Raw genomic sequence first — 23,499 nt, 5'->3', positions numbered from 1 at the left:
TTCTCCTAGGGGGGTGGAGGGATAGCATTCCCTCTGTTGTGTTGCCCTCAGCATCAAGAGGGCTTCCCAGGTGGTTCAGTGGTAAAGAATCCACCTGCCAATCAGGAGACTCAGGTTTGATCCTTGGGTCTAGAAGATCCCCTGGAGAAGGAAATAGCAACCCACTCCAGTATTCTTGCCTGGGAAATCCCATGGACAGAGAAACTGGCGGGCTACAGTCCACGGGGTCGCAAAGAGTCAGACATGACGTAGCAACTAAATAGCCACAGCAGCAGAGTCAAGAGAGACCTGGCTACCTAGAGCCGCTTGTTCTGTTTTCATTGAGGCTGGCTGTTTCCCCTGAGATAGCCCACTGTGCCCCACATGAGTCAGTACACAGGATACTCCTAATTATCTGTGATTGATGTGGGCTTGAGGGCATATTAATACCTAAATCCAATAACCTAAAAACCAAACCAGATCTAGGATTTGTAGATACGTATAGTCTTAGGTTAGCCAGGATAGCTTTACTGTAAAGGTCTTTCTTTGGGTGAATTTTTGAATCATCTCAGAGTGAAATCAGAGCATGATTTTAATTAGATTGAATGTGATTGATATCTGCACTGCCCCCCCGGCCCCGCCCTGATTTCCTGAGCTTTCTCAGATTGATTTTCTTGCTTATAAATTGAATCGCTTTGATAAAAGTGCCCTGCAGTTCAGAGTAGTTTAGATAGCTGTAATCTGTGTAATGGATTCTTTAATTAAAGTGTTTATTGTTTATTAACTGATTAGGCTTCATAACTATCAACATTACCAGATGCTCAGTGTTTTATTATTGGATGTGGGTTTATCTGTCAAGGCTTTGTTAAGAGACCCAGCCATGGAGTCAAATGTCGGCTTTTGAACGAGCACAGAGTGCCCACTGCTGTTGGCAGAAGGAATTACACATTTGAAATAGTAAGTGAAAGGGCTCTGACACATGGATGTGTGCAGTTAAATGTGAAGCAGGTGTTGCTGGTGTTTATATCATGTAGGGATCTTGGTTTGGGAATGCGGTCACCAGGTTGATGAAAAGGGAAAAGGAAGTTTTGGGTGTAAGCATTATCAGGAAAATACTCTTAAAAAAGAGATAATTAATAGTGTATGCTAACAACTGACAGTTTAAATAATTTTTTTTTCTCCTGATTATTAGCTACATGTTCAGTGTGTGGTATTTAGGAAGTATAGAATTATACAAATAACAAAAGTAAATCATCTGTGATTTAACTACCGTTAACCTTTTATTGTTTATCCTTTCAGCAATTTTTCTGCCTTATATTCAGAGGCACAGATGACACAAAACTGGACAGGAGTTTGTGGGCCGCTTACTCATACACTCGACTTTAAGAATGAGGTGCACTGTGTTGTGCATCTGTATTTTTTTATACTCTAAAATGAAAACCATGTATTAAAAGCAACAAAAATCCCTTTAGAGAAAAGTCAGTGTGCCTTGCTGCTTTTCAAAGAGAAGATGTGAACTGAGAATCTGAATTTTTAAATATGATTACATCTTCTTCAGTTGTTTAAGTCATGCCAGTGACTATTTATAGGCTATCCACATTGTGAATGGCACTCTGGGGATCCCAGAGTTTAGTGAAAATGAAGTGTTGCCAGTTGTAACAAAACATCTGTCCTCATGAAGCATCGAGTGTCTTGGTGCAGCGTCTCTTGGTGGTAGTAAGGAAGAGAATGGCATTTTCACACTCAGCATTTGTCTGTAAAAATGCTTTGTGAGGTGCTCTGCATATGAGTCAGTACTCCCTGAGATCATACCATGTTTTAGGACATTAGGATATTTGTCAGTGTAAAAGTGGTAAAAGTTTCACGTATCCGAAAAGAGGACATTTCTCCTGGAATGCTCTGATTTCACAGCCAGGATCAGAATGACTGCATCAGCCATTGCAGCCAGCATGCTAGAGTTTGGAGAGACTAGTGTGCAGACAGCAGAGGCCCCGAGAAGTAGAGCATCCTTGCTCATTATTGTAGTGACTTACTTAGATATGGTGCCAATTTGATTTAAAAGTGCCCTGGGGAGGTGCTTTACACCAAGCTATGTTGCTTAAAAACAGAGTACATAAGCACAGGTCTTGGAATTGAATGAGTTTGTGCATTTACTGGTAGGTGGAGAAATGGCTGCAAGGTTATTCTTGCTCCTGGCTGGAGTCTCATTTGTGAGGTTTAGAAAATGTGTTCCTCCTCCTTCTCAGGTCTTTCTCGTGACTTTCCTCCTTTCTTCCCCCATCTTCCCCTGTCCTCTTGATATTCAAACCTCACCTGTTAAAGTTGGGAGTTATCTGTTAGCCAGTTATTCTTCTTTATAGTAGGACTGAATCTCTTTTATATTAGTTATTAAATTATGCATCTTCCTTGAGGAAGACCTCAACTAGTAAGCGAGCATACCTCAGACTGTGCAAATTGTACATGGTTTTCCTTTATCTTGAAAAACACTCATAGATCCTCTGAACCTCTGAAAGAGAGCATTATCCTTATTTCACAGAGGAGAGGGGGGCACAGGGAGCCCGTGTAGTTGGGCCCCTCAAATGCAGTGGACCTCAGCTTTGGTCTTTCTTACTTACCTGATGATTCACTTTGTGTCCATCACTACCTTCTCTTGTGAAGAGAACTTGGTTTTGTGGGCACTGTGAGACAGAGGCAGCAGTGGGGTGTCGGGGTATTCCCTGAGACCACATGAGGCCTCTTGACTTGTAGGGAGATGTGCAGGCAAGGGAGGTGGGAGGACGACTATGTCACCGCCTCCTTCCTCCCAGGCCCGGTGCTGTGGAGGCTCACCAAGGTTTTTGGGAATCCTAGGGTAGTGGAAACTTGGGGCTTCCCTGTTCTGCATCTTGTAGTCTAGGATGTGTGCCTGCTTTGTGGTACTAGAGACCTATGTGCAGCTGTGTCTTCCCTGACCTAGTTGGGGCTCTCTTATTAATGATTCTCAGAATCTTGTTATTATTGTTACTGTTACCAGGCTCTGTGGGACACCATTGTAGCCAATTCTTCTCTATCTTGGTGTTCTGTAGTTTGTCTCTTAACTCAGTTGTTTCTGTACATGATAGATTTTTAAAGTGGGCTTTCTAAAGTCAGCTTTATTGAGTTATGATTCACATACCATATAGATCACCATATGGGAAGACTTTTAAGGAGGTTTTCATTTTGAGGCACGGAGCCTCATATTTGAAGCTATTTCTAAGCCACACTTGTGGCATGATAGAGTTGTGCTAGTGGGAACTGCAAGTGTGTCCCATACAATTAAATACTGAAGGACTGAATTTGATGCATTTCATGTTTGACATTACAATCGCCTGTGTGTATGATCAGTGAGTTTCATGTGGTTACTTTGAAGGCAGTTGGGGTGCTATGCTTAACATGTTTATTTAAAGATTATTTGGATTCTGACCAGATGAGCAATACAGTAATGAAATTCTGGTACTTAGAGTAATTCAGCTACAGTTTATTCATAGCTGCATTGCTTAAACCTTACACTTTGTTGTTATTGGACATGGCCAGCCAGTACACAGATTGTTGCTTTGGTTTGTTCATTTATGAATGTGTTGATTCTAACAATCCTGTTGATCACTGATACTCTCTCGTAGATGTGAGAAGGGTGTGATGTCTCTGGTGAACGTCAGGAACTGTATTCGCTTCTATCAGACTGCAGAGGAGCTGAATGCCAGCACATTGATGAACTACTGTGCAGAAATTATTGCAAGTCACTGGGTGAGTGTGAGGCTGAGGAGTGTGGGGAAAAAGCGCCTTTGCTGGAAGTCAGGAGACCAGGGCGTGGGACCTGGTTCCACAGCAAGTTACCTCTCTGGCCCCTTGTTGCCTTTTATAACAAAATTGAAGGCTAAGTAGTTGCGTTAGATGATCTGTGAGATACTTTTTGGCTTTAAAAGCCTCCTAGTTCTGATTTCGGAGTCGAGGGGCAGAAGTTAGCCCAGGCCAAGAAGCAGGCTTGGAACGAAGGGACACACGCCTCCCTCGTCCTCCATCTGCAGGAGCCGTGGCCGAGCCTCACAAGCAGGTGCTGCTGTGGGGCCAGCAGGCCTGTGTGCTCAGCAGCGCCCCCTCTGGGCTTTCTCTGCCTTCTCGGTGTCTGGAGGGCATTGTTAAATTAGATCTGCTCCCTTAGGTAGCTTTCATCATAAAGAAGAGGTTTTGCAGTTCTTGGTTGTCTGTTTTGCATCTTTTAAGAAAATCATGGCTAGTGCTGTTTTATAACCTAGTTTCTGCAAATTGTTTGGTATTCAGAAACACTATGAGAAAAAGTGTCTTAACTGGATTTTGAAGAATTGAAACAGGAACCTTTCTGCTAAAATAGGTAGAGATTTAGAGATCTGCAACAGTAGAAACTGATAATTGTGGAAGTTCTGATTAATTCTGTTACCGTCTTTGTGGGGCTGAGCGGGGAGGATCTGCTCTCAGGTAGAGGGCTCCCTGTGGCTGTGTCCTGTGGGGTGTCAGTGTCGCTCACGCTGCTGTGGTGAAGAGTCCACGCCTGGGAGTGGGGGTGGGGGATGGGGAATGGGGTGGGCTCTTGGCTCCAGATCCCCGCTCAGCTGTTCACTCTCTGTGTGAACCTGGGCAAGTTAATCAGCCTCTTTTTGCTTTACTTTCATCATCTGGGAATGGGGTACCTAATAAGAGTACCTACCTCAGGGTTTTTGTGAGAATTCAATGAGTTGGGAAATGTTAAAGTAGGGCCAGACACTTTCCAAGTGCTTCCTAAGAAATGTACGTAGTCATTATTGTTGATACGTTGAATCTGTTCTGCTTTTCACTGTCTTTTTAATCCACAGGATGACTTACGGAAAGAGGACTTCAGCAGCATGAGTGCTCAGTTGTTATACAAAATGATCAAGTCCAAGACCGAGTACCCATTACATAAAGCTATCAAAGTAGAGAGAGAAGACGTGGTCTTTCTTTATCTAATTGAAATGGACTCACAGGTACTCTGCCTTTTCCCCAAACTGCACTGTACCTGTTCTTCTCTATAATGCTTCTCACTTCCTCTGAGCCATTCCTGGTCTTTTATGCACATGTTTCTACCAGTGGTTTGTTCGAAGCCACCTGAGCTTTTCCCCTCATACTTAACATTCTTCCACCCTCTGTCCATCACCCACTTCCAAAGATACTTCCACATTTTTAGGTTGTCATTTCAGCAGTACTTAACTTTCAGGTACTGATACCTGTTTTAGTTTCTCTTTTGCCGCTGTTAGAAATTACCACAAAAATAAATAAACACACACACACAAAAATTACCACCAACTGGAATTTCCCTGGTGGCCAAGTGACTTAAGATTCTGCTCCCAATGGGGCTTGGGTTCGATCTCTGGTCAGGGAATTAGATCCCACATGCCAAACTAAGAGTCTGCATGCCACAACTGAAGATCCTGTGTACCACAACTAAGACACAGAGCAGCCAAATGAATAAATAAATATTTTTGGAAAATTTACTGCAAACCCAGTGGCTTAGAGCAATGCAAATTTATTATCTTGTGGTTTTATAGGTTGGAAGTCCGGTTGTTGGCAGGCTGTGTTCCTTTCTGGTGGCTCTAGGGAAGCGTGCTTGCTTGGGTTGTTGGCAGAACTCAGTTTCTGGTAACTGTAGGACCAGCATGCACATTTTCTTCCTGGCTGCAAGCTGAGTCAGGGCCATTCTCAGCTTCCAGCGGCCAGCACGTTCCTTCACCCAGGGCCCCTTTCCTCCCTCTTGAAAGCCAACATGTCGGATCTGGTCTTTCTCATGTCACATCTGTCTGATCTACTCTTCTGCTTCCCTCTTTCGCTTTTAAGGACTCACGTGAGTAGATAGATTGGGCCCTCCTTGCAGGTCTGGGGTCCTCTCCCCATTACAGGGTTGTTAACCTTAATCGTATGCAGAGAGCCTTTCATTATGTGAGGTGACATAGTCACGGGTTCTAGGGATTAGGACATGGACATATTTGGAAACGGTCCTTCTGCTTACTGCACTGCCTTAGGGGAAATGGAGCTGCTCTAAACAGGTGTCTGTCGTGTGTTTTATCCTGGGTATCCAGAATCAGGGGAGACCTTAAACTGCCAGGAGGAATGAGGTAGTTAAGCGGCAGTCTTGCATGAAGATGCGAGCTGGGCCCCATCAGGCTGTCTGACCCTCCATCCTGGCACTTGTGTTCCTGCAGCATCATCTGCATGTCCCTCTTGTGTCATCTTCCATGGTGTTTGCACCTGCTCTGTGATCCCTGCTAGTCCTGGGCTCCCGGAAAGGCATGTGCCCTGAGGAGGCCCAAGAGAAGTTTGTGAATTCAGTTGAATTTGGAGAGTAAGCTGTAGTAAGTTATAGGACTAAAATCTGATATTGTATGAGATGATACTGATGAATCAAGGCCCGAGATTCAGTTGTCTTCTCTACTGACTGTGTGCTGATGTAGGAATTTCTCTATGCAGCTCCCCGGGAAACTGAATGAGTTGGATCATAACGGAGACCTTGCATTAGATCTAGCCCTTTCCCGACGTCTGGAGAGTATCGCCACCACGCTGGTTAATCACAAAGCTGACGTGGACATGGTGGACAAGAACGGCTGGAGCTTGTTGCATAAAGGAATTCAAAGAGGTAGGAAGAAGTGTATTTTATGTTTTTCTCTGCGGGCAGTTTTACTTTCAGCCAAGTAAGTTTCAAAGACTCTCTGACCCTGTTCCATAGACTCTCAAAGCCTTCTCGAGTCTGTACTTGGCAGGCAGCAAACAGAATTTGTGATCAGTGGGTCACAGGAGAGACTGAAGAGCTGTTGCCTCATGCCTTGTTGGTTAGGCTCTTCAGAGTGTCATTAGGACCCCCAGAAGATTAGAGAGATGGTACTTACAGAAAAAAAGCATCTTTTACTTGTAAGCAGTCAATGTGTTACTTGCTCGTCCAATATACTACTTTCTTCAGAAACTGTGCCAGGAAGACTTTACTGGTATCAGTTACTGCAAGAGAAGGAAAGTTCCAGGAACACGAATATTAAAACCTATTCTGGGATTCAGAATATTCACTTCTACAAACTGGATTTCTCATCTAGCATGGCAAAGTGATAACATTTCATTTTGTTCTAGGAAAGTTATTTGAAATTATAGATCTTTTTGAGTACATTGTCATTAATAGTGGGAAGTTATGTAAGTGGCAGAATTACAATCAAAGCATTTTCATCTTACTGAATTAAAGGGGGAAAAGTACCAGTCTTTCCCATGGCCTTAATTCTTAAGTCCCAAATGGATCCTGCCTGACTCTATTTTGCAGTAGTCTTTTTCTTTTTTTTGGCCCTGCTACACAGCATGTGGAATCTTGGTTCCCCAACCAGGGATCAAACTCACAGCCCTTGCATTGGCAGCACAGAGTCTTACCACTGGACTGCCCGGGAAGCCCCTGCCGGAGTCATTTTTTTGGACAGAAAGTAAGAAGCCATATAGGGGTAGAGTTCCAATATGGCCTGAAAGCTGTCAGATGACTCAGAGCCTTCATTTTATAGAGGGATGGATGACTTGATTGAAGTACTTGGCCATGGCCACATTTTGTTTACATGTGGACATCAAAATCAGGACACACTGGTTTCTCCACATCTTAATAATGTATATTTAACCTTCCAGTTGTGCATTACTATTGTGTTATTATCTCTGCTGAGCTTTTGCTGTTTACAAGTTGCTCCTAGCTGGTGGGGGTGTTGTTATTTCAAATATGGTCCTGTTGTAGCTGTGGCTTTGCCCTTTTTGGGCAAGTTTTAATATAAATCTCCCTCTGAGTCATGTGTTAGAGTGTTAAGCCTGCTGGCTGATGAAGAGGAAAATTTTGTTCATCATTGAGAAGGAAATCCTTAGAGTATGTGAGTGTCAAGAGCAGATGCCTTTTTCCCAAGCATCCCGCTGCACTGCACAGAGCCGCTGGGTGCTTAACACTGAGTGTGTGTGCAGTGGGAAAAGTTTCCACTGCATCGGGAACTATTCTTTCCCATACTGTTCAGTGTCTGAGATGTTTATTTTGGAAACAGATACACTTGTTACTAAAAAAACAATCTCAGATCATGTATCAGAATTTCCTCTTAGGGACTTAAATTCTTATGTGTGATGAAAAAACATCTTTGATGAGTTATTAAATATTTTGATGATTGCTTGGTTACAAGAATTGCCAAGAATTGGTGATGCATTTTTGATGCTTATTTTCAGATGATTCAGTCTTCCTCTGAATTTATGAGTTGCTTGCAAGCATGGGGGTTGCAGTGTGGGCATAATAAGCTTGATTGTTGCTCAGTTGGCAGAGTGTGGCATGGTGTGGAGGACAGAGTGCTGGCGTTGGAGCCTGAGGTACCACAGTTTGAATCCTGGCTTGTCCACTTACTCTGTGGTCTTAGACAAATCACATAAGCGTTCCTGAGTCTCCTTTCCTCACCTGTAGTGAGAATTATTTCGCTTTACTGGTTATTGGGAGACTGTGAAACAGTAACACATTCAACCCAGTGACTGCCATGTGGTAGGCTCTTCCCTTGCCCTGTGTGAAATGCCATCACCAACTTCATTTACTGTAAGGATCTTTTTTCACTTTTCTTCTTCAGCTTGAGCTGTCAGTCTGTTGACCTGCCCACATGACTGAATTGAGTAATATACTTAAAATTTGACTGTTAACCTTACTTTAAGTTCATTATCATATAAGTGAAGCTCTTTAATACATGAGATTTTGGTCTGGTTGTGGGCACACATTAGAATCTCTTACCAGAAGACTCAGTGATCATCCTAATAACCAAGTGTACTGATCAGTTTATATCAAGAATGTGTCTGTAAAAGAGGGAGATTGTTATAAAAAAGAAAAAAGAATGAATCTGTGAGTGAGCCTAGAGGATGTTCATGTGACCAGAGAGATGCTATCTCCTTTGATAAACTGGATCTGGTTTTTGACAGCAGAAAAACTTTTAGATGGGGGATGCCTATACCAGACTTTCAACCTATAAAACTGCCAGATAATAAGTTTGTATTGCTTTAAGCCACTGGATTTAATTTAATGAAATTTAATTATTTAATGAAAGTTAGTGCCTGGTCCCTGAATGAAACTTCAGTTAGAGAGCTTCATTGAAAGAAAAATTGCGTGTGGATTTTTTTAAAAACATTAACCGCATTGTTAGGAATATTTTTATATGGACAGGTCATTATAGTAATGCCTCATTTCCTTCCTTGGCAGTGTTGAGGAGTGAAGTGATGAAGTAACCAGAACTGTTAAGCACCAAGCAATTTTTTTCTTAACGATTTTCTGAAAGAAACTGTTCTAAAATGTATTAGAAGTTTTCTTACTGTCAAAAAACTTTATAAATGGTGCTTTGGGCATTTTCTGTTCCCTCCCTTTGTTCTGCTTTTTTGATGTCAGTTGTCTGTTTCCTCTAGGTTTTATATCCATGGGCTGACTTTCTGTTAATGCAAAACAGTGTCAATTTTCAGTTTCCAGTAATTCCTAAATAATTCTTTGTGTGGGGTGCATATATTGTATGTATGTATATATGTATAAGGGCTTCACTGGTGGCTCAGAGGATAGAGCATCTGCCAGCAATGTGGGAGACCCAGGTTCGATCCCTGGGTCAGGAAGATCCCCTGGAGCAGGAAATGGCAACCCACTCCAGTACTCTTGCCTGGAAAATCCCATGAATGGAGAAGTCTGGTAGGCTATATAGTTCATGGGGTCCCAAAGAGCCGGACACAACTGAGCAACTTCATTTTCATATATGTATAAACTTTTTAAAAAAATTTTGGCTCCTATTAATAGAATAAATCTAATGTAAAAACTATGTTTCTTTTTAAAAGGGCTTAAGATATATAAAAAAATTTATCATGCCATCCACCTGAATCCGGCCATTGATGCTGTACCCTTTTCTGTATGCAGTCTTGCCCCAGTTTGTCCTCTGTGTGTATAGTGTATTGTAAGTGGTATTGTAAGTGTTTCATTGACACACCTTACTTTAGCTTTACTGTCTGTTAACTATTTAGTTTGGAATATATGCCAAGCTTAAATGTAAACCATATTTCACCTCTCCTCCAGTACATTATATATCAGGGTTGTCATTTTAAGGCTCTGTGTCCTCATAATTCTAAATTTTCTTTCCACTTTCAGAATGTAGGTAGCTTTTTCTAAGATATTTGATTCTATTGCTGATGTATTGTTTCTATATATTCTCTTCTAGACTGAATCTTTGTGGGATTTGTCCATATTACAGATGAGAACCCCAAAACATCTATGTGCATATGGACAGCAAAGGGCGACCAGCCTAGTCCCCAGATATACATGTTACCTGTTGCTTTCAGAGCTTTCAGAGCTCTACCGACATCTTTTGTAAAGAAATCTAAGCTTTGGTCCTTTGCACACAATTCTGGTAAAGATTATATTTTCCCCTGCCCTCCCCAAGAAAAGAATCAGGCACAAATGAAAATATTTCAGAACGGGCTGGTTAGAGAACTCTTCAGTTACCCAAGATCATAACTGATTGGAATTGGAGCCATTCAGTTAAAGTGGAACCTTATAGCCTCAACTTGTTAATCCATTTTCCTCCCAAACATTTCCCTGATGTCTGTTACATATAAGACAGTGGATGGATACAAAAATAAATCAGGGTTTGCCTGGTGGCTTCGTGGTAAAGAATCCACCTGCCAGTGTAGGAGACACAGGTTTGATCCCTCATCTGGAAAGATCCTGTGTGCTGCAGAGCGGCTAAACCCACACATCACAACTATTGAGCCTGAGCTCTAGAGCCTGGGAGCCGCAGCTGCTCAGCCCATGTGCTGCACCTGCTGAAGCCTGCATGCCCTGGAGCCAATGCTTTACAACAAGAGAAGCCACTGCAGTGAGAAACCCAAGCGTTGCTCACCACAACTAGAGAAAAGCCCACACAGTAATGAAGGCCCAGCATAGCCAAAAAAAGTTTTTTAAAAACTAAAAAAAGAAAGGAAATCAGACCCGGTCCTACCAGAATACATGGGGCCTGTGGTAGCCTAGCCGCCCTCACTGCCAGAGCTTACACACTCCAGCAGCAAGGTAGTCCCTTGGAAGAAGGAATAGAGTGGGTGAGAAATTCCAGTTGATTTTGAAATTCCATGTTTAAGAAGACTAGATAAAACTCATATTATTCAGATGCAAATGAGCACAGGAATCCAGATAACAGACTTGAGAGCTTGGCCACTCCTGAAATCCTAACCCCCTTCTCAATGTTCAGAGCACAAAAGTGTGGCTGAAGAAGATGAAATGATATTGCAAGATAGAAAACTTCTCATAAATGCCTTTGTGAGAGCCATTGCAAGTATAACAGGTTAAAGGCAAGCAGGTACTGCTTAGGGACAGACTGTGATCAGGAATGAGGGAGGGAGGTAAATTGTGTTGGGGAGGAATCTTTGGAACTCTTTATGAGAGTTGATGACCAGAAGAATTTGAAGGATAGAAGCCTGGTATACTTAAGATTGTAATGTGATACTGCAGCGAGGGGTTGGGACGGATGATAGCAGGCAGTCAGTGGCTGAATTTGAGTATGTTAAGTCCACGATCTCAATGATGAGATGTTCTCTGTCTATACTTACTGACCAGTACCTTTGAGGAAGCACTGGTCAGAATAGCTCAGCCCGACTGTTGTCATCTGTGACCATTTCTTCTCTTGTTTACTTTCAAGGAGATCTCTTTGCTGCCACTTTCCTCATTAAGAATGGGGCCTTGGTCAATGCTGCCACATTGGGTGCCCAGGAGACACCATTGCACCTCGTCGCATCGTACAATTCAAAGAAACATTCGGCAGCTGTGATGTCTGAGATGGCACAGCTCACAGAGGCCCTCCTGCAGGCTGGCGCGAACCCCAACATGCAGGACAGCAAGGGCAGGTAAGCCGGGGTGCAGGTCGGCCGCCCTGAGGACGGTTCCCAGAGTGTTATTTTCTGGTGGCACGTTACTGGCAGATGGGGACCTCATGGTTTTTAGTCCAGCATTTCTCAGTCTGAATCCTGTTGAAGTCACAGACACTGATTTGTTTTGCAAATGAGAGACGACTAAGGCCGGAGGCACACGGGGAAGCCGTTTCCCTTTTGGGTAACTGCGGTCCTTGGGTTTTTAAGCAGTTTTTGGCATCTCCAGAGTGGTCATCCAGTCCGTCTCCTCCAGGGAACTTTCTTCCCTCATGTTTTTCAGAGCTAATCGGATACCTTGAAGAAGAGTACACTATCACAGAGCAGTCTGTTTCGTTTCTGTGGGGCCTAATCTTGTTAACCCCAGTTCCACCTTCATGGACATGCTGCCTCTTTCGACATCTCTACGTGCATAGTTTGCTGTCTGCCACAGCACGTCCCTTTCCGTGCTGACAGTTGTGTCCTGTTCCTTTTGTCCCTTCCCAGAAATATTCGACTGAGGATTCCTTAAACTTTGGAATCTGAGAAAGGGTTGCTTGTCTTTGGAACAGTAGTGCGGGAGGCATTGAAGGGGAGTTAAGCCACCTGAAGCACCAACAATAGAGGACCCAATTTTTATCCTAGCAGCTCAGTATTTTATACCTTCAAAAAACCCTCTAAAAAAATAACCGTGAGGTGGCTGGAATAGGAAAATAGATTTGTGTGATGGCTAAGGTACTTATATAAGATGGCTGTCCATGGACTCAATGTAATGTCATAATTATCTCATTTCTCAAGATTTTTTTTCTCCTTCTGATGATTGTCCTTAATTTTTTTCCTTCCAGCTGCAATAAACTGTGATTTCTGTAGCTCTGAGATAGATGCCAGCCCGGGAGTCCCTGTGCTGTGTGGTGGCGTCTTCTTCGGGGCACATGAGGGCTAAATAAAAGCAGTGACAAGTGATAAACTGCCATTTTAGTCAGTTCCTGCCTGTTGCCACTCAGAATGTGTTTGAGTCTAACAGAGAAGTGTGGGAAGAAAAAAAATGTCAAAGTTGTGGAGGATAGGTAGGTGAAAGTAGGCGTACCTATGGCAGAAACTGCTGTTTCAAAAACACGAGTATATACACGTTCATTGAGTCAGCGTTTTTTTTTATATCTTTTCCTTTCATTGATTCTTGTATTTTTGGCTACTGAATAAATTGTAACATATAATCAAATCCATTTTCATCCTTTGATCCTTGGTCATGGCTTTGGAAAATTGTTTGCCAGGGTAGAAAAAGACTGTGGCAGAAATGTGGAATTTCCTGTGGATTCTAATCACCTCCTGCTGTGAGTGGTCCTGAACTGGGCATGTCCAGAATTGACACCTCTTCTTTTTCATCCCATAGGACTCCCTTACACTTGTCCATCATGGCCAGGAATGAATACGTGTTCAATCAGCTGCTGCAGTGTAAACAGTACGTAGGGAGCCCTGGAGCAATGAAAGGAGCTGTTGGGAGGGTGGGATTGTGAGTAAAAGATAATGCTCATAAAATGTCTTTTAGCACTATCAATTTTAAGAAGTAAAAGTAAGATTAAAAAAATGTCCTTCAGAATGAGACTGTTGACAGTACAAAGCATCTGAAGACAGTTGTACTCGGTGTTCACATTGCTTCCTCATTTCAGGTTAGATTTAGAGCTGAAAGACCACGAGGGCAGCACAGCTCTGTGGCTTGCCGTGCAGTACATCACTGTGTCTTCCGACCAGTCCGTAAACCCCTTCGAAGACCTCCCTGTGGTGAACGGGACTTCATTTGATGAAAACAGCTTTGCAGCCAGGCTCATTCAGCGCGGCAGCAACACCAATGCGCCTGATACAGTAACAGGTAAAGCACAGAAGACCCCTAAGAGCTGATGCGCAATTCTGAGACTCCATGAAATACTTGTCAGTGTTTTTACCAAAACTTCAGAAACTGAGAGGAATGCTGTTATGAGAAGTATTTTGTATTTAATTTTAACCGTAGTAAAAAGTCTGATCTTGGGCTTCAAAAAATTTAGCCAGACCCTAAGTTAAGTCTGTTAAGCTGGAACACTTCTGTTTGTTTAATGCAGTGAGATTCAGTCTTTCTGGACTCAGAACTCTCTTTTTTACCCTTTTAAAAATCATATCCCAAAGGGCTTTTGTTTAAGTGGATATCTTTGGTATTTACCATATTAGAAATTTAAACTGAGAAATTTTTTTAAAATGTATTAGTAATAATAACAAACCATTTTATGTTAATGTATAACATTTTTTATGAAAAATAACTTTCAAAACAAAATTTAGTTGGAAGAGTGACCTGGTTTCTAATATCTGCAACTATATTCAGTCTTCTGAGATACGTTGTTTGGTTAAAAAAATACGCCATCACACACTTAGTAGTGGGAAAAGAGAGGCATATTTTAAGAGCCTTTTCAGATAATTGTGGATGTATTTGATACTGTAGCAAACAGAATTTATCAAAGGATACTTTTTTTAAAGTTAGTTGCAGTATGGAATCTGAAGCTATATCAATGAACTTTTTGTACTGTTATATTAAAATCCATGGTCTGTATGTGCTTCGAATGGATCTTTTCTCCGTACATGATTTTGTAACATCATGCTTTAGCAGTTTGGAAAATCTTGTTTGACTGGGTTATGCAGATCTTCAAAATGATCATTTATTTAGAACCACATTTCTTAAAGAGGCTCACTTTAAGAAAATGTCTACCAGATACTCATTTTTGAATAACCATAGCTTATTAGTTGTCATTCTTTCAAGTAAAAATGGTGTTCCATGAAAAAAAAAATTGTTCAGTTTGCAGTTAAAACAGTGGCTTTCCTTTGTGACAGCTGTTGTTTCATACTTCATGCAGACTTCTTATTTGTCACACAGAATTTTATTTAATTCATTTATTTTTGGCCACACTGTGCTGCAGGCAAGATTTGTTAACATTTCTTGCCGGTTCTGTCAGCTTTACATACTTTGAGTTTTAATAGAAGTTCAGGAATATTATTTTTTCCTTGTTGCGGTTTTCACGTACATGTAATAACATAGCACTATTTTGTCTCATTGCTTTACCTTGTTTTTAGTACTGGTATTTAATTTGGGCTTTTCAAATAACATAGCTGTAGAACATGAGACTTCGTCTTTATCCAAAAAGGGCATAAATTTTAATAGGAAGAGACAGTAGTGTTCTAGGACTAAAACCACTTTGAGAGGAAAGGAAGAAAAAAAAACTGATTTTTTTCCTAAGATTTTTATTTAGAAAGCAGTGCTACCTAAAACATTTCTAGGCCAAGAATAAACATATTTAAGGCTATAGGAGTAAAACAAGTGTTTAAGGAGCATTTTCTGATAGAACTTCAGCTCACAGTGTCTTGAGAATGGTTATCTACCCCAGAGGTTCTCAGAGATGACGTCCCAGCCCTCACTGCCCAAGCAACACTTGGCAACACCTGTTGGCAATTTGATTGTCACAGTAAGGTTGAGAGGGCTCCTGGTGTCTCTTGGGCAGAAGCCAGGGATACTTCTAAATATCACACCGTGTACAAGACAGCTCCTCACAGCAAAGAATTAGCTGGCCCTAGAAGTCAGTAGCCCTGCTGCTGAGAGATGTTCTTACCAACCCCAGTAGGGAGATGTAACTTCCCTCTGGTCCTGGGTGGAGGCTAGCGGCAAATCCAGGAAGGAGTGCCTGTCTTCTGACTTCCAGACCAAGTGTTTGCTCCCCACCCAGGCTCATCTTGGTTTGTCCACACACAGAGAAGGCCTGTGTGGACTTAAGTGGTACCCACTTCTGGTGTGGGCTTGTCAGCTGTGAAAGGTGGTGGGGAAGGCAGGGTGTGTTGCGATGTGAACTTGACCTAATTTTTAATTTATGCAAATGAAAGAATGAATATGCCCATTTTCTCCTAGGAAATTGCTTACTACAGCGGGCAGCTGAAGCAGGAAATGAGGCAGCAGCTCTTTTCCTGGCAACCAATGGTGCCCACGTCAACCACAGGAACAAGTGGGTAAGCATGACAGGGCAGCCAGACAGAGCGGCTTTGCTCTGTGAAGAAATGGCAGTGGCCTACGGGTAGGAAAAAACAGATTAGAGTCTCTTCAGTGTTTGTTTAAAAAAAACAGAATACGTGGACATTGTTAAAAAACCAGCGGTATCCAATGCTTTTATCCTCAAATATTGGTTGGTTGATTCATTCACAACCACTTCTTAAGCATTTGTGATGTCAGGTCCTAAACAGTACACTGTGGACTTCACAGCTACTATAGATTAGCAGACATGGACACAGACCTATCACGTTAGCATCTTAGTTTTTTATAACATTTTGCATTTGCTAAGGTTTTCAGGTTTTCCTTAGCAAATGCAAAGTGGATGGATGCGAGTTGGTGATATACGGGAAACCTGGTGTGCTGCAGTCCGTGGGGTCGCAAAGAGTTGGACACAACTGAGCAACTGAACTGAAGGTTTTCCTGTGTGCATGTTTATTTAGTCTGCGTCTGATGCCAAGGCAGATGTCGCAGTGTTAAAGGGTGGTGGATTGAGTCAGACGTTTCTGGCTTTACCAGATTTCCCACTTCCCTTTCTGCTGTACATGGTCTCAGGCAAATTGCTTGACCTTTCTGAGCTTCAGTTCTCATCTGTAAAGTGAGCTTAGTCTTGATTTCAGAAAGTAAAATTAAAGATCATACTTTAATATATGATAAAAAGAAATTTATTTCTTTAATATAAGATAAAAAGAAATAAATTTAAGTGTTTATTAGTGTAGCATCTGGGATTTTAGAAACAACATGATAGTTATTTTTACTTTATAATTTTCAGACAGGGAGGATGTGCTCATCTTTAAGATCATGTTCATTTTATAACTGCTTTGTGCCAGGAGTCTTAAGGTTATTATGCCTTTCAGTTCTCACAGTGGATCTAGAAGCAGCATGTATTGAAGAGACATTAACACCATCTGTAAATCCCTCATTTCAGAGTCAAGAGCCTTGACACTCTGGGAGGTTAAGTGGCTTAACCATAAGTTACGTACTTTGTCAGTAATGGAGTCAGTATTTTGATGCAGGCCCTAGGACATGCAGTTGCACCTCTTTCAACAGTGCTGGGCAGGGCAGTAAACAGTAAGCTTAGTGTAGAAGACAATCCAATGTGTCATGGAAGCACAGGGGAGAGGGCAGAGCTGTTTTTTTTCTCACCATTAAATACCTACTGATCTATCCGCTCCTAAACCCACAGCTGGCCTGCTCTCCATCTAGAATGATGTCATGGCCTATAGGCACCAGTGACTGGTTTCTTGGATTTGTTCCTGCCATCATGTATCTCTGCCTCTGTCTGTCTCTGCTGTATCATCCCTTCTGCCCCCTGTTCATTTCTAATAGCTACAGACATGCTCTGCTGCTTCTCAAACTTGAAAAACATCCTCTCACAGGCCCACAATGTCTCCCAGCTGTACCTTCTCACCTTTGGCTGGCAGAGTGGAGGTCCAGGCTGGAGCCAGGAAGGAATCATCTGGATAAGCAATGGCTTATCCCAACCTCTCATACTGGATTTGGACCCAACAGGATGGGTTTCAGGGGAAACTGCAGTGTGATGGTCCATGGGACCTCTGTGGCTCTCAGGGGCAAGGGTTGGAGAGTTGTTGGACCTGAGAAGAGAAGGAGGGAACTGACCAGGGGAGGAATTGTTGTGGAAAGGGTGAATTCCATTTTGTGATTGTAGAACTCCTTTTTAAACATTCAGGTGGGAGTATTCTGTAAGCAGTGGGAAAATTGGGTGTACACACAGGGGCTGGGGAGCTGGGTTTGAGAGTCTCCTACTTGTAGATCCTGGTAGAAGCCACGGGGGTAGCTAAGCGAACCCAGGGAGGCTGTGTGGGGGAGAAGGGCTGGAGCAGAAGACTGCCCCGGGGAGGAGGCTCTATGGGGAGAGGGGAGTCCCCCGGGGCTGGTGGGGGGAAGGAGCCAAATCCTTGACCCAGTGAGATCACAGTGGCAGGACCTACAGGAAATCCAGGACCCAGAAAATCAAGAGGCAGAAATAAAAGTCATTAGGTAGAAATGAGGAAATTATAAAACCCAGCTCAGAGAGTTCAAAGTGGTTCCCTTTGGGAAGCAACTTCCCTGGTGGTTCAGACGGTAAAGCATCTGCCTGCAATGCGGGAGACCCAGGTTCGATCCCTGGGTCAGAAAGATCCCTGGAGAAGGAAATAGCAACCCACTCCAGTATCCTTGCCTGGAGAATCCCATGGATGGAGGAGCCTGGTAGGCTACAGTCCATGGGGGTCGCAAAGAGTCGGACACGACTGAGCTACTTCACTTTTTTTTTCCCTTTGGGAAAAGAAAATTTTCTTTTTAAGGAAAAAGAAGGTGGGTTCTTGTTATTTTTCACAGCAAACCTTGTAAGTAAAGTTCTTGGACTCGACTTGTTTAATAAGTATGTGTGGCTTCAGTAGGAGCTGGTGCAGAGCAGGGTACTTATGGTCGTTCCCATTTATGTGGGTGAAAAGTCGCACGTGTGTCTCCATGTGTACGTGTGTATGTATTCACACATGCATACGCGTGTGTATGTCTCCCTGTGGCTGTTCTGTCACTTGATAGAAACACGAAACTGGCCATGATGCTTCCTTCAGGGGAGGATAACTGGGTGGTGGGGGCTAGGTGTGAGGGGAAGCTTCTTCTCACTGTATTCTCTTGTACCTTTTGAATATTGAATCAGGTACCTGTAATGCCAATTTACAATGTTTCTAATTTTTAAAAGTGGGAGAAGAGGGTCTTTTCTTCATCAGAGTTCCAGATGAAGTTGATAGGAACTGGTCAGAGAAGCAGGGCTTAGTGTGGTGGTCGACAGACAGCACGACTTTAGTGATGCTTGAGGGTCATCTGTGATAGTTCTTTAATAACAATCATGTATTATTTTTATAATTAGCAAAATAATTATAAAAGCAAAGTGAAGGGTGGAAATGCAGAAGATGAGGATCCAGGGCGTTTGGAGGATGCTGGGAGGACATTGGAGGAATCTGGGATGATGGCACAGTGTGGGGGAGGGAAAGGAGACCTGAGGAGCACATGGGACAGAGGTCATGGAACTGGTGACAGGATGAGCCCAGGGCTGCATCTGGCGCTGGGGACCTGTGTCACAGCGCATAGGCTGGCTTCATCCCTTTGCAAAGGGGCTCCCAGTCTTAAGCGCTCTGACCAGGGCCACTTGTTTCCATTCAGGGAGAAACCCCGCTGCACACAGCCTGTCGGCATGGCCTGGCCAACCTCACTGCAGAGCTGCTGCAGCAGGGGGCCAACCCAAACTTGCAGACGGAGGAGGCCCTGCCATCCCCAAAGGAGGCCATGTCCCTGCCCAGCTCAGCGGACAGCAGCGTCTACCTGCAGACGCCCCTGCACATGGCAATTGCCTATAATCATCCAGATGTGGTGTCTGTCATCCTGGAGCAAAAAGGTAGGAATTTGGGGGTCCTAGTCCCCAAAAGATGGGGGTTACTACCCATCACTGTGACCTCTGAACTGTGTCATTAACTACAATGACACAGTTGATGTTTCTCCTATTGGTGAGTTTTCTTACCCAAAAAATCCTTTGAGGTCCAACCAGATAAGTGTATAGTCTGGTTCTGGCTACAGTTTTTTCCTGTGTACATTTGTAGGACGGGGCCTGCCCACTTCACCTGTGAGGTTAAGGTGTTAAAACCTTGTACTTCCCCTCTCTTATTTTGGGGGTTTTTTCCCAGGACATACTTCAGGGGCAGGTCGAGCAGAGCTTTGCCTCGTTGTGAGCACTGTCTCTGAGAACTGTTACCACCGGTCTTCCACGAGTCGGTCAGCCCTCTCGTCCACCTCTGAGCCTCCCTGGCAAGTGAACCATGAGAGAGGAGCCAGAAAGGAGGGGGCCAAGGAAGCCCCTGCCATGTGGGAGGCTGATTTCCCTCAGAATGTCATTTTCCAGTTTTTCCTCCTTCCTGCCCTGAAATTTGTTTTATTCTTGCCTGCATCCTTGTTGTGAACAGCCTGTTTTCCTTTTGTGAACATCCAGGGGTGGCTCAGTGGTAAAGAAACCACCTGTCAGTGCAGGAGACGAGGGTTCGATCCCTGGGTCAAAAATATCCCCTCGAGAAGGAAATGGTAGCCCGTTCCAGTATTCTTGCCTGAGAAATCCCATGGACAGAGGAGCCCGCTGGGGTACAGTCTATGGGGTCACAAAAGAGTCGGACACAGCTTAGCGACTAAACAGCAGCAGCAGCATCCTTGTTAAGGCCAGCATCCTTTAGCACTGTGCTTGTGGGAGGAATTAGGGTGTTAGGTAGGCTTTGCCTTCTTCTTTGCCCACACAGGAGGTGTAAGATGGTAGGGCTTAAGTGTTTAAAAAAAACGTTTCCAGTTCATTTTTTGATCCCTTTTTGGTAATCAAGAAATTAATGTGTGTTTCCATAGCGGAGCCTGTTTTCCTTTTGTGAACATCCAGTGTTTTAACCTTTACAGCCATTCCTTTTCCTCATAAGCTTTGCTCCAAACTATCAAACGTCTCGGCTTCCACTTCCCACAACAAGGTCTGTCAGTTCTCTTTGTATGGAAGTGATCAGTCAGTCAGTTTAGAACTGAGCTTGCATTCTCTTGAGTACTTTCAGTGTGATCCATGGGATGATGAAATCAGGTGTTTTTTTCCTTTTAAAAAATGTAGCTAACGCTCTTCATGCCACCAACAACTTGCAAATTATTCCGGACTTCAGTCTCAAGGATTCTCGAGACCAGACTGTGCTGGGCCTGGCATTGTGGACTGGTAAGGCAGTGTCAGCGGCTGCAGACAGGCGTGCGCCAGAGGGTGGGTGTGCGAGGGAGGGCGGCGGAAGGGTTGGAGCTAATCGTTTGTGTAGACTAGCCTTTCTGTTTGGATTAAGCCTATAGTAATGTGGAAAACTGCTGGCCTTGCGAAGTCGGGAGGGCGTGTTTGTTGTAGTAAGAGGCTGAGAAAGTGGGAGAAGCTGAGCCAGCATTAATCGGGGCTTGTCTCTTTTGCAGGCATGCACACGATCGCAGCACAGCTGCTGGGCTCCGGGGCTTGCATCAATGACACCATGTCGGATGGACAGACCTTGCTGCACATGGCCATGCAGAGGCAGGACAGCAAGAGCGCCCTCTTCCTCCTGGAGCACCAGGCGGACATAAATGTCAGGTGGGCTGGAGCAGCGTCCGCCACTGCACCAGGTCACGTTTGATTGACGTGGTTCAAACGCATGGCCTCATTTGTAGGGAAGAGTTTTGTTCCTTGTTAAATAAAGGAAGAGAAACAGTAATTCTCAGAAAGTGCAGGTACAATGTTGAGAAGGGGAACTCAAAGGGGGAATTGTGTACTTTGGTCTTACTTGAACCTTTTGAGACCAGGGCACAGTATGGCACAAAGTTTACCAAAGTGGACAATCCAGAAATCAATTGTTCAAGTAGGGATTTCACTTCATAATGAAGAACATTCCAACAAATGAGCTATCAAAAGGCTCGAGGAGGAATTTCCTAGAAGTCCAGTGGTTAGGACTCCACACTTCCACTGAGGGGCCCTGGATTCAGTCCCTGGTCAGGGAACTAAGATCTGTAGTGCGACAAAAAACAAAAACAAAAACAGGAGGGAAGGCTTACAGGGCAAAAATACACAGTTAAACTTTTTTATTATTTTTGTTTTTAAACGAATTTATCTTCAGTGTCAGCTGACCTACAATGACTGAGTGGATGAACGTGTTTTGTCAAGTGGGTGGTCAGGGTGGCATTTTATCCAGAGGCTGTGGAAGCAGCCATAAGTGTGTTGAGCAGTTGGGTGCAACAGGGTAGCATGGCGATACTCGTTTTTTAAAAGGCAGGAGGGACAGATGCTATTGACAGGTTGAATTTCTCTGGAAGAGTATTGGTGGGTATAAGTGAAGCGTGTTTGGGGTACAGTGGACTCTGGCCTCCGGGACGCTCAGAAGGGCACCCTGTCATTTGATCCCAGCTCCACACGTTTGTTTTGGTGTCCGTGTCCCAGCAGGACTCAGGATGGGGAGACAGCCCTTCAGCTGGCTATCAGGAATCAGCTTCCCCTCGTCGTGGATGCCATTTGCACGCGAGGAGCTGACATGTCTGTGCCGGATGAGCAGGGGAACCCCCCGCTGTGGCTTGCACTGGCAAATAACCTGGAAGACATCGCATCCACTCTGGTGAGACAAGCTCAGCCTCCGCTGCACATGCATGTGGGAGTGATTTGTGTCAGAGTTGGATTTGGCACCTCCACTGTGATCATAACGAGCAGGAGATCTGCCAAGTAGGAAATTGGGTCAGGAATGAGCATTTTTAAAGTCGTGTTCAGGAAACTTGGGGTTCAACATAGTCACGGCCCACATCTTTTCTCAGGCTGTCTTTATCAAGAAAACTACCAAGAAGTAGGAGAGCTAAGGCCCCTCCTCCGGGGTCTTCTCCTGAGGTGGCTTAGCTGGCTGTGGGCTGCCCTGACTGTCACCACAGTGATAAGTTCTCAAACCTCAGGAGTGTCCCCCTTATTCAGAAGACAGAGCCCCAAAGCGGATGTAACCTCAAAAGCTCATTCAGTTTTCTGAAGGGCTTGAAATGCGGTTTTTAAGACATTTTGCACCAGAGGGTTTTAGCCAGTTGTTCTTGAGATTACCAGTTCTTAGCAGAGTATATGTTACTGGGGGCTATAAGTAAGAGTGTGTATGTGTGTATGTGTGTGCAGGCACTAGTCTGTGTTTTCTGTCCCTTCTAGGACACAGCTTTAGAAGGTGCTGATCATACACATCTTTCTTTTATTTCTCAAATCCTTCCTACAGAACCTAGTACACAAGCTTGCACCAAAGCAGATTTTAATCAGTGTTTGTAAAACGCGTGAATGGTACAGATTAAAATAATTACCGGTTAACTATCAGCTGGATCTTACCTGAAAAATGTACGTAATGGTAGCTTAGGGCTGAGAGATGGTAATAAGCATGTTCAGCTTTGCCAAGCAGCGTTTGAGAGTGACCTGTGCTTCCCTGTAGGTCAGGCATGGTTGTGACGCCACGTGCTGGGGCCCAGGGCCGAGCGGCTGCCTGCAGACGCTGCTGCACAGAGCCATCGATGAGAACAACGAGCCCATCACCTGCTTTCTCATTCGCAGGTCTGAGAGGCCTGGGTATCCTTTCAGATCCTGTTTGGACTATTGCAAGCTGGCTCTCTTCTCTCTTATTCCAACTATAGTCTTGACATGTCTGTAGCTGGCTTGACCTTCATATTGAAGACTAGAGAGGGTCACTGTTCTGTCAGGTCAGGGCAGCCAGGGACTTGACTCTCTGATGAGGAAAGAGGTTCGTGTGCCGAGATCAGAGAGTCTAAAAACTAAGCCAGTTTCCTGCTTTGGGACCCATATTGGCCCCTGTCATCAGATCTGACCTGTTCACACAGTGAGACCAAGAGGCTGGTGTGGAGAAGACCAAATGGCCTCTGCCAGACTCCATCCCAATGCTGGAGCCATGACAGCCTCCACGGCCTCAGAGTGCAGGAGGTGTGGGAGAGTACAGAGTGAAGTTGTGCAGGACAGCGTTCAAGCCATGATTCTTAATCTTTAAATGCACACGAATCCCCTGGGAAGCTTTTAA

At 43.9% G+C, this 23,499-nt stretch overlaps 1 protein-coding gene across 2 annotated transcripts in view; it reads left to right on the top strand.

Annotated features, from left to right (window-relative positions):
• ANKFY1 (ankyrin repeat and FYVE domain containing 1) overlaps positions 1-23,499 on the top strand; it is a 69,413-nt gene that overhangs the window by 31,887 nt on the left and 14,027 nt on the right. For both annotated transcript variants that reach the window (XM_061390748.1, XM_061390749.1), the window contains 12 exons: positions 3,618-3,741; positions 4,824-4,973; positions 6,451-6,616; positions 11,673-11,877; positions 13,268-13,336; positions 13,545-13,744; positions 15,797-15,894; positions 19,100-19,331; positions 20,565-20,663; positions 20,903-21,056; positions 21,900-22,068; positions 22,903-23,021. In XM_061390748.1, coding sequence (XP_061246732.1) covers positions 3,618-3,741; positions 4,824-4,973; positions 6,451-6,616; positions 11,673-11,877; positions 13,268-13,336; positions 13,545-13,744; positions 15,797-15,894; positions 19,100-19,331; positions 20,565-20,663; positions 20,903-21,056; positions 21,900-22,068; positions 22,903-23,021 — 1,785 coding nt within the window. The remainder of the gene's footprint in view (positions 1-3,617; positions 3,742-4,823; positions 4,974-6,450; positions 6,617-11,672; positions 11,878-13,267; positions 13,337-13,544; positions 13,745-15,796; positions 15,895-19,099; positions 19,332-20,564; positions 20,664-20,902; positions 21,057-21,899; positions 22,069-22,902; positions 23,022-23,499) is intronic.

Source organism: Bos javanicus, chromosome 19 (genome assembly GCF_032452875.1).
Source record: "Bos javanicus breed banteng chromosome 19, ARS-OSU_banteng_1.0, whole genome shotgun sequence".
Classification (NCBI taxonomy): Eukaryota; Metazoa; Chordata; class Mammalia; order Artiodactyla; family Bovidae; genus Bos; species Bos javanicus.
Note: the sequence above shows the minus strand (reverse complement) of the source record. Positions and strands in the feature narration are given on the sequence as shown.